This window comes from Sorghum bicolor, chromosome 7 (genome assembly GCF_000003195.3).
Source record: "Sorghum bicolor cultivar BTx623 chromosome 7, Sorghum_bicolor_NCBIv3, whole genome shotgun sequence".
Lineage (NCBI taxonomy): Eukaryota > Viridiplantae > Streptophyta > Magnoliopsida > Poales > Poaceae > Sorghum > Sorghum bicolor.
This window is the reverse complement of record NC_012876.2, coordinates 63,775,912-63,792,708: the sequence shown is the minus strand read 5'-3', so window position 1 is coordinate 63,792,708 and position 16,797 is coordinate 63,775,912. Positions and strand designations below refer to the sequence as shown.

General features: G+C 44.2%; 2 protein-coding genes and 1 pseudogene across 2 annotated transcripts; all 3 read right to left on the bottom strand.

Annotated features, from left to right (window-relative positions):
• Positions 1 to 1,591, bottom strand: LOC8064019. Its single transcript, XM_021464521.1, has one exon. It carries the CDS (start codon positions 991 to 993, stop codon positions 466 to 468), a length of 528 nt encoding a protein of 175 aa, XP_021320196.1. The 5' UTR covers positions 994 to 1,591; the 3' UTR covers positions 1 to 465.
• On the bottom strand, positions 4,909 to 5,691 carry LOC8064018. The gene has a single exon (XM_002444719.2). The coding sequence runs from the start codon at positions 5,566 to 5,568 to the stop codon at positions 5,083 to 5,085; it is 486 nt and encodes a 161-aa protein (XP_002444764.1). The 5' UTR covers positions 5,569 to 5,691; the 3' UTR covers positions 4,909 to 5,082.
• LOC8055172 lies at positions 8,738 to 12,275 on the bottom strand (annotated as a pseudogene).

Below are 16,797 nucleotides of genomic sequence, written 5' to 3'. Positions count from 1 at the left end.
TCACAAATGCTTGCTGCGATTCCATTGCTTTGGAGGACACCGCTTTGAATTGAATTATTACATCTGCTTGCCCTGTCCAGGATCCGACCGAATCCATGGCGTGTTCTTCATTCATGGAGCAAGACTGAAGCTAAAGTGCTAAACGGCAACGACGGCCAAAAACAAGGAAACAACACTAGTTACATGTTCGTGGTCTCCAACTTGCGGCAACGATCGATCGATCGATCATCTTTCTTCCAAGATCGATCGATGTCAAATGCCATCATACACACACAAATTACCATGCTATATGTATATATATAGGATGCCATATACACCACCACAAAATCATCAATTGCTTTATTGCGGCAGCTCGATCGATCGATCACGGCAAGCAAATAAGCAACAATGCCGTGGGAGGCGGATCCGCCCGCTCCCCATGGCTCTCCCACCTCCCACCTCCTCGATGGCTCGACAAGATCACGCTCACGCCTCGCCGTCGTCGAAGTTCTGCTTGTAGCTAACGGAGTCGTACCCGAAGTCCTGCGGCGCGGCGGCCTTGAGCGGCCGCCCATCGCGGCCCAGCAGGCGTCGGGCCCCGGCGCGGAGCTTGAACAGGACGTGCCGCCACCCACCGCCCGCGGCCCCGCCGGCGCAGCTGCACCCGCCGCCCAGCGGCCGCGCCTCGTCGTCGAGGTGGTCCAGCCCGCGGGGCGCGAACGGCGCAGTCACCCAGCCGAGCCCCCACTCCCACCACCGCCGCAGCGCGCCCGCCGCCGCCAGCGCCTTCACGGACGGCATCGACCGCGCGCGACGGAACGCCGCCACCGACGACGACAGCGACAGCGACGGCGGCGGCCTCACGTGCACCGAGAACGACGACATGCGTCGGCGCAGACCGATCCCGCCGCCGCCGCCCGCCTTGGTTCCCGCGGCGCCGGGCGTGGTCACCGGGAGCTGCTCGTCCTCGCTCCGCCGCGGCTTGATCGTCTCCAGGATCGCGTCGGTCGCCATTGCGCCTCGACGACCACCGCGGCGTGGATCAGGGGGGCAGGGGGAGAGATCTTGGACGCGGAGGTTGGCTCTCTGGTTGGTAGGCGAAGCGAAGTGGCGAAAGGGGTGAACACCTGGCTCCTCAGCCAGCTCTGCTGAATGCAGCTGGAGCAGCTGCGTTCCTATCGTGCCTACTACTGGATATTAGTTACTCCACCAAACCATGCGTGCTTAGTACTATAGTAAACTGATGCTACTCCACGTGTGTAGATATTTTCCTAGTAAGAAAAATGAACTTAGTCTTTAGAAAACATGGGAAAATGGACCGTCTTTGGTCCCAAAAAAAATTATGAAATTCTAGAATAGTGTCAAATGGTCTGAAGTTTAAGCAAAGTTCATAAAAAAGAGAAATATTGTACAACGCTCAAATGTTAGAACACTCAATTTTTTTCCTTCTTGTCGTCTTCTCTCTCTCTTCTTCCCCATCTTCGATGGGCTTAGAAAATTTTTTGGGGAGGCAGGCTAGATGGTAGGGTCGGGAGAGATGGCGGGGAGGCGAAAACGGCGGCGGAGGCGGTTGAACTAAGCCAGGGCAGAGGTTACCATGGCCGTGATGAGGGGAGAGGAATATAGAGGTTGCTGCAGATGCGATAGGGTCTCACTGAAGCTCCTCAAGACCCTACTGCGCCATAGCGGTGCTGGGCGATGGACGGCAGCGCAGCACGTTTTGAGGAGAAAGAAAATGTAGTGAAAAAAAAAATCTAGTGCTCGGGCTAGTAAAACGGTGTTGTATGGACAGATCCTTTAAAAAATAATACTGATATTTATTATGTATAAGTAAGTGCTATTATATTATTCATACGCAGCCAGATTTATAAATTACAGCAAAAACCAGACTGGTGGATTCAGCGTCATTACGTGGTCTCCACTCCAAAACAACAAGGAATTCCTACTACTACATCTACATGCGTAAAGTTTGTGTTGCAGCGTGCGTAACGGGGAGAATATTTAAAGAAAAGAGCCGAGGGCAAGGCTATAAACTACGCCAAACTTCCGACAGCCTTGTTTAGTAAAAATTTTAGTTTTTGGCTAATGTAGCACTTTCGTTTTTATTTGATAAACATTGTCCAATCATAAATTAACTAGATTTAAAAGATTCATCTCACAAATTACAGATACACTGTGTAATTAGGTTTTATTTTCGTCTATATTTAATACTTTATACATGTGATTAAAGATTCGATGTAACGATGAATCTTAAAAATTTTTGCGAGCTAAACAAAGCAGAGTTTCTGAATAGAAAAACAACGCCGTTCGTCGTTAGCTTCTGAAGAAGCAAGGCGAACAAGCTCACGAGCTCCAGTCTCGCTCTCGCATCGCATCGCATCGCATCGACGCATGGCATGGCAAATTGGCAATGGCATGATGTCTTCATGCGGGGCGGCAGGGCCTGTCGGCGCCTGACGCAGAATACCGAGGAGGGGCGGCCGCCGGGCCGTTGGTGGGTCGTTGTTGTCTCGTGGGGAGCCGCGCCCGTGCCCGTGCGTGTCCAGCCGGACGGGCCGCGCGCCCACGCGCCCACGCGGTCCATGTGATGTGCCCCCCGGTCCCGGTCGGACCGGGTGCGCCGACGCTGGAACGGGACAAGGACCGAGAATATTCAGTCACGCCTATGCCTTGTTTGGATGAGAATTTTTTTTTAGATTTTGTTAACGTAGCAATTTTATTTGTTTATGGCAAATATTGTCCGATCATAAACTAACTAGATTTAAGAGATTCGTCTAATGATTTACATGCAAACTGTGTAATTAGTTTTGTTTTCGTCTATATTTAATGCTTCATGCATGTGCCGCAATATTCGATGTGACACAGAATCTTGAAAACTTTTTGGTTTTCGGTGTGAACTAAACAAGGCCCTATCCCGTGGTGTAGCCACGTCCGTCCTAGGCCTTGTTTAGATGCACCCAAAAACCCCAAAACTTTACAAGATTTCCCATCACATCGAATCTTGGGGCACATATATGGAGCATTAAATATAAATAAAAAGAATAACAAATTGTACAGTTTACCTGTAAATCGCGAAACGAATCTTTTAAGCCTAGTTACTCTATGATTCGATAACGTTTGTCAAATAAAAACGAAAGTGCTATATTGTCAAAATCTATTTTTTTTTATCTAAACAAGGCCCTAGCCTCCTAGGCGTACATATACCTTCTCGCAACAGAACAAAAGTGTTTTACCAAGAGTGTACCTACAGTATACGTCACTGTTTCAGTTTCACCGAGGAAACACGAGCGGTAGGGCCTGTATTCAAGTTTCTTCTTAGAAGTACTCTCACAGACAGTTTTCCAGGTGACTAGGTGAGGCTCTGTGAAACTGAAAAATACTTGGTCCTGTTTGTTTAAATTACTTTAGTAATACTTTTTGGTGAAAGAACAATGTTTTTTCTTTCGCAACATTCAACATCAACATCTACATAAGTTTTAGTGAAACGTCTCTCTATTTTTTTTTTTTTTGAAAGTCTCTCTCTCTCTCTCTCTTAACTTTTTAGGGTATTTTACCAAACTTATTTTTTTTCTAAATAAATAGTATGGAACCAAAGCGAAAAAAGAACAACTTCACTATTCAATGTTGTACTAAAGAGGCCCTGACTAAACGAAGACAATATAACGTAGAATGGAGGAAGACGTCTTTGACGTTTTGGGCCTGGCTGCGATCTTTTGAGTAGAGGAGGAGGACCAACCACCTGACTTGCTTGGACTGACGAAGCGAAAAACTCACGGGCCATATATATATTGGGCTGGCTAATGGGCTGCGGCCCTGTTATTCTAATCCCTTGCATTCTTCCTTCTCATTCATATGCTAGTATCCGAATTCCAGAAAATTTCCCCCCAACTTCTGTTCCAAACAATTTGATTCAGCAACATGGGTTGCGTACATAGTATGGTAGCTAGTTTTTTCTTCATTTTTTGTTTCTTAGAAAATCCATTTCTTAAAAAGATAGTTTCATTGAGGTATGGCCACCCAATATTCAAATTGATGTAGGGGATTCGAGTGATGGAACAATGTGACTTATAATACATCTCTGTCAAGACATGATAAGCATATTTTACCAGAGAAAAAGTATACTAATTAGTAGTATAGGGTAACTCACTAACTCCAAGAGCCCCTTGACAATGAGGCTCCAAAAATCAAATATTGTGGGTTGTGCCATGGATAGTTAGCTGAAAAACCAGCACTCCCACAACAGAAAAGCCTAATAATCTAGATATCCAAACTTTGGAATATGCCAAGGTCCACTTCCATCCAATTGCGAGTGTCTTATCGGTGCGTATGAACTGGATAGTCCTCATAGTTCCGGAGCTACACTTTCTCCAAGCATAATTGTGCTAATGCGCAAACAACTTTTTCAAAACTAGCATTTACAGTGTAAAAAAAATTACTACTACTAATTAGTATGGTGTTTGAACTATTCCATTACAGTTTATGCAACTTTATTGGTATACTTAGTATTTGAATTGAGGACTTAGATTTTCAATTATTGCTCTGAATACTGAATTGCGTTGCAAAATTAATGTACAACTATTTATAATGTGGCATACCTACCTTTGGTAACCCGCCACTGACGAGTACATACTATACGATGCAAAAGTCATCACTCTGTCTCGAGATCGATCAACATGTGTCGAGGTAGGCCGCAGGCAATGCAGCAGGACTACAGCCAGGTGGAGATGCACGAGGCATAAAAAAGTTTTCAGTGGTTCTGCTATGTTTTGAGTATATAGTTTCCATTCGCATGACAGCATAGAATTTGTGTTCTGTTGGATTTAAAAAAAAAAAAGCTACTACTCATGCTAATTTATTATAAAAAAATACTATTATATAACTGAAAAGTAGCGGTGTGAACCGAGCAGCGAGCAGTGAATGAAACTGCTGTTTTCTTCAAAAAATCGTTTTTTTCCCCAACCCTGAACAAGCACGACCGGAATATTTTCATTGTCGATCGAAGAAAGCAAATGTCGAACAATCCAGATGACACACAGAATAGAAAATCCTGAGCAACGCATCCACGATCCATCCACTGCTAACATAGCAACAGTGATCAGTTAGCTAGTGAATGGAGCTCGGAACGGAGTCACCGCCGGCGGTGTTCACGGCGGTGGCGCCGATGCTGGCGCGGGGGAAGAACGCGCCGCTGGGGCCGGCCCAGGACACGCCCTCGTCGGCCTTCCACGCGCCGTCGTCGAAGTTGCGCGCGTAGCTGGCGGAGTCGTACCCCACCACCGCGGCCCCAGCTCCGGCGCCCGCCGCCGCGCTCCTCCTGCCGCCACCGCCCTTCCTCTCCGGCGCGGCCACGGCCGCCGCCGTGGCGCCTCTTGCGCAGAGCCCCGGCCACGCCAGCCTCCGCGCGCGGCCGGCGCCGCACCAGTACCGCCGCCTCGCCGCGCAGCTCAGCCGCACGGCCGCCCACCGCAGCAGCACCCACGCCCTCGCCCGCACGCCTCCTCCGCCTCCGCCGCCGTCGCCGCCACGCGGTCGCTGGCTCTGGCTCCCCTGCGAGTGCGAGAGCAGCCGCTGGTACGTTACTCCGCCCATCACGAGAGCTTTGCACGACGCGCGGCGCCGTGTGCTGCAGCTAGCTAGCGCGAAGTTGTCCCGGCGCGCGAGATGGGAGATGCGGGCGCGCCACCTCGTATCGTAACGGCGGGCGAGGGTGGCCAGTCACAAGACCTTTTGTTTGCGCGCGCCGCGCGCGTGCAGAGCAGGGGGGGTAGTTTGGGGGTTTCCGCGAGGTTGGGTGGTGGACCGCGCCGCGCACCGCACGACGGTTTGGGCCGGGCGGGTGCGCGATGGGCCCCCGGCTGCAGGTCCGTCCGTCCATCAACAGATGCACATTGGAGGCTCAGGGCCCACGTCACCACCACTGATTGTCTCCAACTATCATTTCTCCCTGGCCCACTTCAATTTTCTTATAAAAAATGTTATCCCGTTTTCATCTCAAAAGATATACAGTACCTTATTTCATCACAGAGATAGGGTTCAGATATACTACATCCATTGAGAAAAGAATGTAACTTTAGCTATGTCTTTATAAACTTTCTAAAAAAGATCATATGTTTTATGACCAATGCAGCGACAAGTAATTATTTGGTATCATAAATATTATTTTATGCAGTTTTTATCAAAATTAAAATGGTTTAACTCATCATTTTGTTAGAATTGTGTTCTTTTTGTGTATGCGTGTATCGGTGTATGTAAACGTTTGGTTCCAAGCCTCCGATCCATGGTTTGCGGGAAAAAAAGGGGTCTTTCATCTCGTCAGCTGCTGCACCTCTTCCCCTTCTTTCGGAGTGAGTAGGCTGAAGTCGCAACCATGCCTCAGATGGAGATGACGAACGATCTGACTACTTTCAAGCATGAATTCGACGACATTATACATAAAACACATCCAGGATGTTGTTCTCATTCGTCAGGATGAGACTTTGCTTGTATTAGAAGCTCTGTCAGGAATCATCTGATTGCATTCGTAAGTCTGCAACTCAAGAGCGGGGCTGGGACCACTGCCAGCACACCTCGATGGCACTGGCATGGCATGAGATTTGGTTATTGGATCCTGCAAGGCTGCAACGCGATCGATCGAATCTGGAAATTATTCTGACCGTGACGATGCGTGAGGCCGGCCGGCCGGCGAAGTCAGCATCACTGCATCAATAATGCTGCAACTGAACATCACACATCATGCTGTAGCCTCGCCATGCGAGGGCGAGGCTTCCTAGCTCATCTCTTTTTCTCCATGGAGACAGCTAGCGGAGCTATCATGATTCATTCATGCATGGATCGGTTAGGGTTAGCAGTAGCTGGCATGCAAAGGCAAGTCTTGTAAGCAAGCTTCCATGTCGTCTTCTCCCATGCAGACGTAGCCATCAGGACAGTGACGAACAGTGCCTGCTGCTCCCTGGAAGAAAGCATGGGCAGCTGATCGGTTTGCATGCTTGCCGCCGGTTGTTGCATTGCATGCTCGTGTGGGGTCGGGCCGTGTCATCACTGATGTGGCAAAATTGCATGGATTCAGGATTAGACCCAGCAGTCCCTTCAGATTGGTAGAGAAAGCTGTTTGGATTTATATCCCGGCTTCTGACACCCCGAGGTATCAACGTACTATCAGACAGAATATTAGCCATTTAATTCATTCAGCTCACACACCGGCCTTCTGGTTTATGCAAATTTCACAATAATAATGCCATACGGCTGCGTTCATTGAGTTTGTAGTACGTGTCAGTTTGCACGAATTAAGGAGGTCTCTATACAACACTCGAGTGTTTTACTAGTGTTCTTCTTTGGGTGCTACTGTTTTAATTTGGGTGCTACTGTTGGAGTTGAAGCAAAAAAGTTGAGCCCCAAAAAGTAGGGGGAGCACCCAAATTAAAAGTAGGGGTCTAGTTTTTGGGGTTACTGCTGGAGTTGCTCTTAGCCTAGTCGTTTTGAATTTTTATAGACTAAAAATTAGTCAAAGTCAACTAGTTGTTAATCACATGGATCCAACCAGGCCCTTGAAATGGTGGGAGTTGAGATCTCAAAGCCCCTTCCCCTCTTATGTTTGGATGTAGAGACCAAAGTTTAATATATGTCACATCAGATATCACATGTGGTGGTTATAGACTATTTAGATACTAATAAAAAAATAAATTACATATTCACCAGTAACCTATGAGGCGAATTTATTAAACCTAATTAATCCATCCTTACCACATGTTACTAGTAGTTAGGGATTAATATGTCATCAATTATGGACTAATTAGGCTCAAAAAATCGTTTCACAAATTAGTCTCAACCTATGTTTAGTTTCATAGATAATTTATATTTAATATTTTATGAATATGTTCAAATATCTCGATGTAATATGGACTAAAGTTTAGTTGGAAAAACCAAGCACCAAGCAATAAAAAAGATTTTAAAGAGACAACTTGTTCGAAATTTTTCTAAACTTATGATAACATGACATATGTACAAGTTTTAAAATTTATGGAATAAAATAGCATTTATTAGAATTTTTAAAAAGTACCGACGCACGTTCAGCTTTGCCGTGTGCCTAACGGCCACACACGACAAACATTGACGTCTGAGGGTGGGCGTTAGCGTGGGTAGCTTTTGCCATGTGCCCTGTTTTTTGCCGTGTGTTGCTCACGGCAAAAATTTGAGTTCGCCGTGTGCTTGGTGTTTGCCGTGTGCAACACACGGCAAAGACCAGGTATACCGTGTGCCTGGCGTTTGCCGTGTGCGTGAGCTGGACACACGACAAACCCAGCCTTTGCCATGTGTTGCTCATGGTAAACAGGCGGACACACGACAAAGGCCGGCTCTCCGGTAGTGTGTAGAAGAGTTTCATCTCCATAAAACTCTCTCTATTCTCATAAAACTCTTATAATCTCTCTTTATTAATATAGTACCACATCAGTATATTTAATATTTATGAAACTCTAATAAAATCTCATTGAGACTGACCTAATCTCTAACTCCTAGACCAATTGCACGCAAGCAGCTCCTGAGACGTCAAAATACTGTTATACTCTCTAATTTTAATTAGCAACCAGTTCTGGGTCCACATATATTTCAGTTCCAGTCCACAACTTAAGTTCTTTCCATCTAATTCCTTCTATTTTTAGAAACAAAACAGAGGGCTCTCATTATTTTCAAGCATAGTAAAATTTCACTTAAAAGTACTATGTTAATTAATCTTTTAGGATTATGTTTTTACCCGAAAGAATGACCAGAGTTTCGCCCTAGTTTCATTAGAAAAGAAATTCACCAAATGCAATTTACAAGAGAAGGAGGGTGCGATAAAGTACAACTAGTAATAAGACACAACTTTCCCTCAAATGACTAATATAAGGCCTCACTCGGTTCGGTTGCATGGGAATGACTAAACCCTATGTGACCAACTAGTTAGGGACTGAGGTCCACAGGCTCCTGCGCCTCCTCCATCACGTAGTCGTCAAAATTTGTACACCTGTCATCGAAACACCTGATGTCAGCTGTAGGACAACCTGGGTGCGCATCAACAGCGTTTCTTAGCGCGGACAATGCAGCTCTTCGATTGGATTCCCTGGCACCTCGGCCCGAAATTCGCACCGTGATCTCCTTGAGGCCCGACAGATGCTCGATGCCAGTGGGTGCACCGCCGTGCTTGTCCCATCCTGAAGCGTTGAAGTATACCTCCAGCATCTGGAGCCTGGGCATTGCCCCTGCCTCGAAGATCAGGTATATATGACATCCTGCTACATCCAATCTCAAAATGCTTCAAAGCCTGGAATCCAGTCCTGCAGATGACCATGTTCTCTCTAGGAGTTGCCTGAATTTTCACGTGGAGATTGGTGAGGGAGGGTAGCTGTGCAAGGATTCTGATGTCAGCTCCAAGCACCTCCTTGACCGAAAGCTGCAGGTCGTGGAGGTTCTGGAGTTGTCCAATCCACCTGGGAAGCCTGGAATGCCAGCCCAACAACGTCACGAATCTCCGGAGGAGGAGGGGAGTACCAGAGAGTGAACTGAATCCATCATCCAGGCAACCATCATGCTGGATATCTAGGTCTCGGAGATCGAGAAGCTTCCCGAGGGAAGAGTGCAGAGCTTCCAAGGTCTCTCTTGCTGCTGCCTCGTACTCGTAGCCTGTCCATCGCCTTTGATGGCTGAACCGTAGTTGAAGATCCCTCAAATTGGTGAGCTCCCCAATTTCTTTGATGGTGTCTGCTGAGCTCAAGCTCAACAGCAGTTGTCTGAACCGTAGTGTGTGTATGGATTTCATGTTACCAATGCCTCCGGGCAAACTGAACCCGCCACTAACGATCAGGTGCCGCAACCGGCGCAAATGAACAACATCTGATGGAATCTGGACCTTGCGCACATCCATTTCCAATGTCTCCAACTGCTGCAATCCGGAGATTTTGCTTGGTAGCTCTATAACCATAACCAAAAATCATAATTCTCAGACACCTTAGTTGGAACAAATAACACAATCCAGTGAGGTCCGCTGTCATGTGCTCGACACTAACTCGAAGTTCCAGATTCAAAACCCGCAGATGCTTGAACTCCGCTAAAGGAGGTATGTATGTTGATGTGCCAAATCTGGTTAATGCTCTTACATGTGAGAGTTGAATGGTTCCAAGAGATTTGCCATCTGTAGCACCACCATTCAAGTAAAGGGACAGTCGACGAACAGTGCTGCGCGTTCCACTGATGTCTTCTATGTCATCACTTGCAGTGGCAAAATTCTCTTCTCTGCATTTGTGTATAATGAGATCAAGCATCATATCGTGCACCCTACAGGACAGAACATCGTTGTTACTATCTGTATGTGCTGGTTGAATAATGCTCCTATTGACAATCTCATTGAAATACTCGACTGCAATATCCTCTGCGTCTTGCCCACCTGCTTTGCTGATAAAACCTTGAGCTACCCATTGTCTGACCAAATCATTCTTGCTGATTTCGTGATCCTCTGGATACATGCCCAAATATAGCACACATGCCTTCAAACAATGAGGAAGATTTGTGTAGCTCAGGCTCAGTATCTGTCGCATTCCTTCCAAGGTAGGGTTCAGTTCAAGGCTGGAACCCAAACAATTTAGTGTGTGCTCCCATAGCTCCCTGTCCAGTTTGTCCCGTTGAGTAGCCAAATGGCTAGATAGAGTGATAATTGCAAGGGGCAAGCCACCACATCTTTTTAGGATACCAGTTGACACTTCTTCCAAATATGAAGGACAAGTATCCTCTGAACCAAATATCCTTTTAAAAAATAATCTCCTCGAGTCCTCGGTGCCAAGTGCCTTCATCTTATAAACATATTCATAGTCATTGGAGCAGCATGCTGCAGCGACAGCCTCAATTCTTGTAGTTGCTATCACTCTGCTACCATTCTTGTTTTCTGGAAGAGCGCATCTAATAGCACTCCATGCTGTTGCATCCCATATATCATCAATTACAATGAAGAATCTGCCGAATGGTTCCATTCACAGAATAACAAGAATTAGGCAAAAAAAAAGATTATATACATAAAAAAAGGCAATTCACTTTCTGAAGTGGATTTTAAAATGCAAAGACTGTTAAAAATAAAGACCTCGATCAAACCTTAACTCCTAAGTAACATGCGGACAGCATTTGGAAAGGCTTAATTAATCAATAAAGGCCAAGGTTCTATTGCAGAAACAGAATGATATAAGGAAATCGAAGGACAAGCTAACTACATCAGCATGCTAGAATTTTGACTATAAATATCATAGTACGCTAAGAAATATGAGGAGTAGCAGTAGAGAATTACTCTGGATCGGAGCAAAGTCATTTAAAGATTAGCTTACCTCTTGCCTGTAAGGAATTTGTGCAAAGTGCTGATGAGTTCATCCACATCCCATATTTCCATGTTGGTGTTCTCTGGTGCTGCATAGCCGACTTGAAAGAGCACCTTCCTCAAAACATTCCATAAATTTGGTTTCTGGGACACAGGAACAAAGCTTTGACACTGGTACTGCCCCTCCAACTTGTGAAATATCTCGCTTGCAAGGGTAGTTTTACCAAGACCTCCAAATCCCACAATAGAGATCACCTTAAGCTGATCATCATCTTCACCCATCATCAACTGAATGAGCTCATCCCTCGGCCCGTCGATACCTACAAGGCGCGCTGTCTCTGTATAGAGCGCCAGCATGCGAGGGTCTATAGCCGTTTCTTGTTGCTTGGAGATGGAGTCATCAATCCTGTACCTCTTGCGGCGCTCGCTCACCTCCTCAGCAAGTCTCTTGAGTCCTCGGAACTTCCTTGCGATCTGATGGTGAGCCTTGATCGTCGCCAACAGGCTCAGGCACCTGTCGATGAATCCCCTAAAGCCTTGTGGCTTGCTGCTGGATTCCTGCTCCACACGAATCATGAATTCATCAACGCTGTCGTCGATGTCATATGACAGCTCGCGTACCTCATGCATCCAGCACTTTGCTTGTTCGTTGGGATTGGGCGTATCTGACATATCCTTGAGGAACGCGTACATGTTGTTGAGCTCAGATTGAAGGGATCTGATCTCCGTCTTGGCTTCTTTGAGTAGCTTGTACTTGTCGGTGAGCAAATCACCCAGCTTCCTAAGAAGAGAGTCCATGGCGCCATGGGATGCACTCACCATAGCCATTTCCTTGACTGAGATTGCTCTCGATCTAGCAAGGCATGCTCAATCAAGTGATAAAGGACTAGCTGCAAAAGCGTGCTGTTTTCGCTGGAGTAGCTATGTGGTCAACGTCAACCACTCTTTGGAGTAGGTTTCTGGTGTGGTGTGAGATGCTCCCCGCACTATGCCAACATCCACCATATAGTGCCGGAACAAAGAAATAAGGCCTTGTTTAATTGGGAATTTTTTTTTAGCTTTGGCTGTTGTAGCACTTTTGTTTGTATTAGCAATTATTATTCGATCATAAACTAATTAGTCTTAAAAGATTTGTCTCGCAAATTACAGACAAACAATACAAATTAATTATTTTTTATCTATATTTAATACGTTCAAAGATCTAACGAAAAACTTTGAAAATTTTTGGAAACTAAAATCCAAAGGCCGTGTTTAGTTTCTGAGGTGAAAAATTTCGCGACACTGTAGCACTTTCGTTTGTTTATAGTAATTATTGTCCAATCATGAATTAACTAGACTTAAAAGATTCGTCTCGACTAAACTGTGTAATTAATTTTTATTTTCGTTTATATTTAATACTTTATGCATACGTCTAAAGATTTAATGTGATGGAAAATCTTAAAAATTTTTAGGTTTTGGAATAGAAGTAAACAAGGCCTAAGTGCAAACGGGAGAGTGCCAAAAGGAAGACTGCCTGTGACGTCGACGGACCAATCCTGGGCTGCCAGCTCACTATGGCGGGTCCCACTCACTATGGCTGCCACCTCACTAGGGCGTGCGCGGTGCAGAGAAGCAGAATAGTTCACCCAAAAACCAAAATTTTTTCAAGATTTATTGTTACATCGAATTTTATAGTACATGCAATGAACATTAAGAGTCTGTTTGGTTTCTCTTACTAAAATTATTTTAGCTACTCTTAGGTGACTAATAGAACTAACTATTTTAGCTCTTTTTAGTCATGTGTTTAGAACTTTAACTACTAAAGTGACTAAAGTTTAGCTAGCTAAAATTTAACAAGGGGAACCAAACAGGCCTAAATAGTAGATAAAAACAAAAACTAATTGCACAGTTTGTCTGTAAATCGTGAGACGAATCTTTTTTTCGAAAACATGCACCGCACGTACCTCATTAAGAGAAGAGGAAAAGGACAGTTACAACCCGGCGTTCCCTATAGCGAGATGCCAAAGAAACGCTGGAAATACACTTTCACACACGGCGCCGGCTCTAACGGCGAAGCGTCGAGGCTGTACTAAGCTGGCAACTAATTTCGCTACTGGGGAATGACTACGTGACGTCCTAAGGCAGTAACACTCTCGCCAGAGCCCTGTAACCGGCGGCGATCCATTCGTCGCCCACCTCCCTGATCCTGAGCAGAACTGTCGACGTAGTTGCGCTGACGTTGTCGAATGTCCTCTTCTTGCGCTCCTTCCAAAGCATCCAGGAGACCAAGAGGACCGGCGCGTAGCGGCGAAGGTACCCTGCTCCACGATCGTAGCCACCAGTCTGCTAAGTATCATCACACCGTAGGCATAGGTTAGCGAGCCCAACGCGGCTGAGAAGACGCATCCAAACCTCTCGAGCAAAAGAGCAAGAAATGAGCAGGTGGTCGGAATGTTCAGGCTCCTGATCGCAGAGGGCGCAGTCGTTCTGCTGCAGTCCGTGCCTTCGTCGCCGTTCTACGGTCCAAAGCCTACCATGCATGGCCTCCCAGAAGAAGAACTTCACCTAGGGGGTGAAGAAGCCTTCCAAAGCTCGACAACCCCAGCGAGGTGGACACGGCTAACGAAAAGGCTTGGTAGGCTGAGGAGGTAGAGTATGCGCCGTCGGGAGTCCATTTTCAGACCATCCTGTCTGGGGTTTGTGGATCAAGCTGCACTTTTAGGAGTAAAGTCCAAAGGCGCATGAACTGAGACATGAACGTGGACGTCGAGGCGGCCACCGCATCCCAAGCCCACTGGTTGTCCTCCAAAGCCTCCTTGACGGAGCACTGACGTAGGCAACGCGGCACCGCGCTAAATACAACCGGCACGAGCTGGGAGATACGTCCCTATGAAAGCCATATGTCCGTCCAGAAGCGCGCCAGTTCCCGTTGCCAATGACAAAAGAAGTGGAAGCGTTGAACATCCCTGCTACCTTGGCCTCTGGCTTGGCCGGCAACTGCGCCCAGGCGGCCTCGGGCGATTTCCTCCGCTTCCATACAAAACGAATCTTTTAAGTCTAATTATTTCATGATTGAACAATACTTGTTAAATAAAAACAAAAATGCTACAATATCAAAATCTGGATGGAAGTACGGAACTGCTGCACCATATGCACAGGAGCGGTCTCCGTGAACTCTGATCGAACAGCTGTCAGCTGGTATGACTTTACAACGTTCGGCTTTGTTTAGTTCCAAAACTTTTTGTAAAATAGAAATAGTAACACTTTTGTTTGTATTTGACAGATATTGTTCGATTATAGATTAACTAGGCTTAAAAGATTCGTCTCGCAAATTACAGATAAACCGTGTAATTAGTTATTTATTTTATCTATATTCAGTGCTCTATGCATGTGCGGCAAGATTCGATGTGATAGAAAATTTAAGAAATTTTACAAAATATTTTAGGAACTAAACAAGGCCAAAAGAATGAAGAGAGCAATCCATTTGTTTTCCCGGTGTATGTGCATCGGACTGAATGAAGAGAGCCGACCCATCCCAACTACGATATCATAGGACTCAAGATCCAAAATTCAGAAATCAGAGACAAAAGAACAAGGACCAATGGAGCAAGGGAGTGATAGTATTTTATTACTATATAAAAATATTAGGAGAATTTCACCCTTTTGGTAGTGCATCCTTAGCCGTGGAGACGTCTAGATGCTGCTTTTATAACTAGAAGCAAGTAAGCAACATTGGTAGGTGAGATCAATGGTGAAGAATCAATGATGTTATAGAGTGATTAGCTTGTTGCTAATTTTCTAGGTCCTAGCCTTACGGTCTGGCAGTGTTAAATAGTTATTGCTGGGTCTAGCGTAATCGATTGTGATGTTCTGGCAATGATTGTGTGTTTTAGCATAAGTGTTGCCACACTAATTCGGACGATGGGGGTGGCAAAATAATGTTATTGTGCCAACGGAGTGGCCCGATAAAATTTTCACGTCGGATTTTTACGTTCTAGTATGTACATCTTGCCATGCCAATACATATGGGCAACGTTTTTCTACCATGTCAAGGATGTTGGCATGGCAAAAGGGCTAGAAATAAAAATAAAAGTTAGCTAAAGGTTATTCTTAAAATAAGTTTTAAAAACAGGTTAAAAAAGAAAAAAAATACCTCCTTCACCTACGTTTTGGCGAACATAATTACCTCATGTGTTTCTTGTATTCTACTATTTTTTGTAGGCTTTGTCATGTTTTTTTAGAATTATATAGTACAATTTAGAGGTCCACATCATGCATACACGAACACACGTACGCTAATCTATCCCTACTACTAAATTGCAAAAATTTCAATCTGCCAAATTTTTCCGCTCGTCGATCCCAAGTCGGTCCGCCCACGCGCGTCAGTCCGGATGGATGAAACATTGAAACCGTGGCTTCCGCTGGCATATAGGAAAAAAGAATAAAAGTTTTTCTAGGTTCCCAATATAAAATCTCCTTTATATATTACAACATATTGAAAATAAAGAAAATATAGAGGCTTAAATACAAAATGTTTATCTTATTAATTTGTTTTTCTTTTATTATTTAAATCGGCTGAAAATTGATAAACACATAGTAATTCATAGAAAAATCTAAAAATTACAAAACAAATTTGTTCAGCTCTACATATATAGGTCCATGCAGTAAACAAAAAATATCATAAATTTTATTATATTTTTTTGCTAAAGATGTTTGCTTATACTTTTTAGTGTAAAATTGATCGGCTGAAATTGATAAATGTGTAGTAATTTGAAGAAAAATCTAAAAATTACAAAACAAATTTTGTTCAGCTCCACATATATAGATCCATGCAGTAAATAAAAAATATCACAAATTTTAGTATATATTTTTTTTGTTGAAGATGCTTGCCTATGTTTTTTAGTGTACAATTGAAATTGTACTTATCTTGCTCCAATTATTATAAAAATTTTATGGTAGTCTATTTAATGTGATGCTTGGTTTGTGATAAAAGTTTTAGCACCATTTCTGCATATCTCACTAATTTATTAATTTACCTAAATTTATGTTTGAGGATGCTTACACTACCTTTGCACGATGTGTTGTTATGTCATATGAACACTTCATAAGTGCATGTATTCATAATCTACATACATTTAACTGATATATCATATTTCATAGAAATCTAATCTAAATAAAAAAATAGCAATAATCTTCTTATGTTTTAATATAATACTAAAGTATATTAAGAGGTAATATTAGAGTAAGATAAGGTTTGACTAATTTCTATTTTTATTATTAAATAAATATGTCTCTAAGCTACATATTATTGTAAATAATAACTATCTAATACTATAGATGTCATGGTTATCAACAAAATAGTGAAATTTAAATTTTATAAAAAGAATAAGTATAAATAGATATGTAACATTATGTCATCACTTTCTATGGCATTTTAATGTTTTTCTCCCGTTGCAACGCACGGGCATATTTGCTAGTCCTACCCTATATATGTTCATGCATCTTTG

What these genes read in the sequence shown, in the direction of transcription:
- LOC8064018 (XM_002444719.2), bottom strand. Translation starts at nt 5,568, where the DNA reads ATGGGCGGAGTAACGTACCAGCGGCTGCTCTCGCACTCGCAGGGGAGC.
- LOC8064019 (XM_021464521.1), bottom strand. Translation starts at nt 993, where the DNA reads ATGGCGACCGACGCGATCCTGGAGACGATCAAGCCGCGGCGGAGCGAG.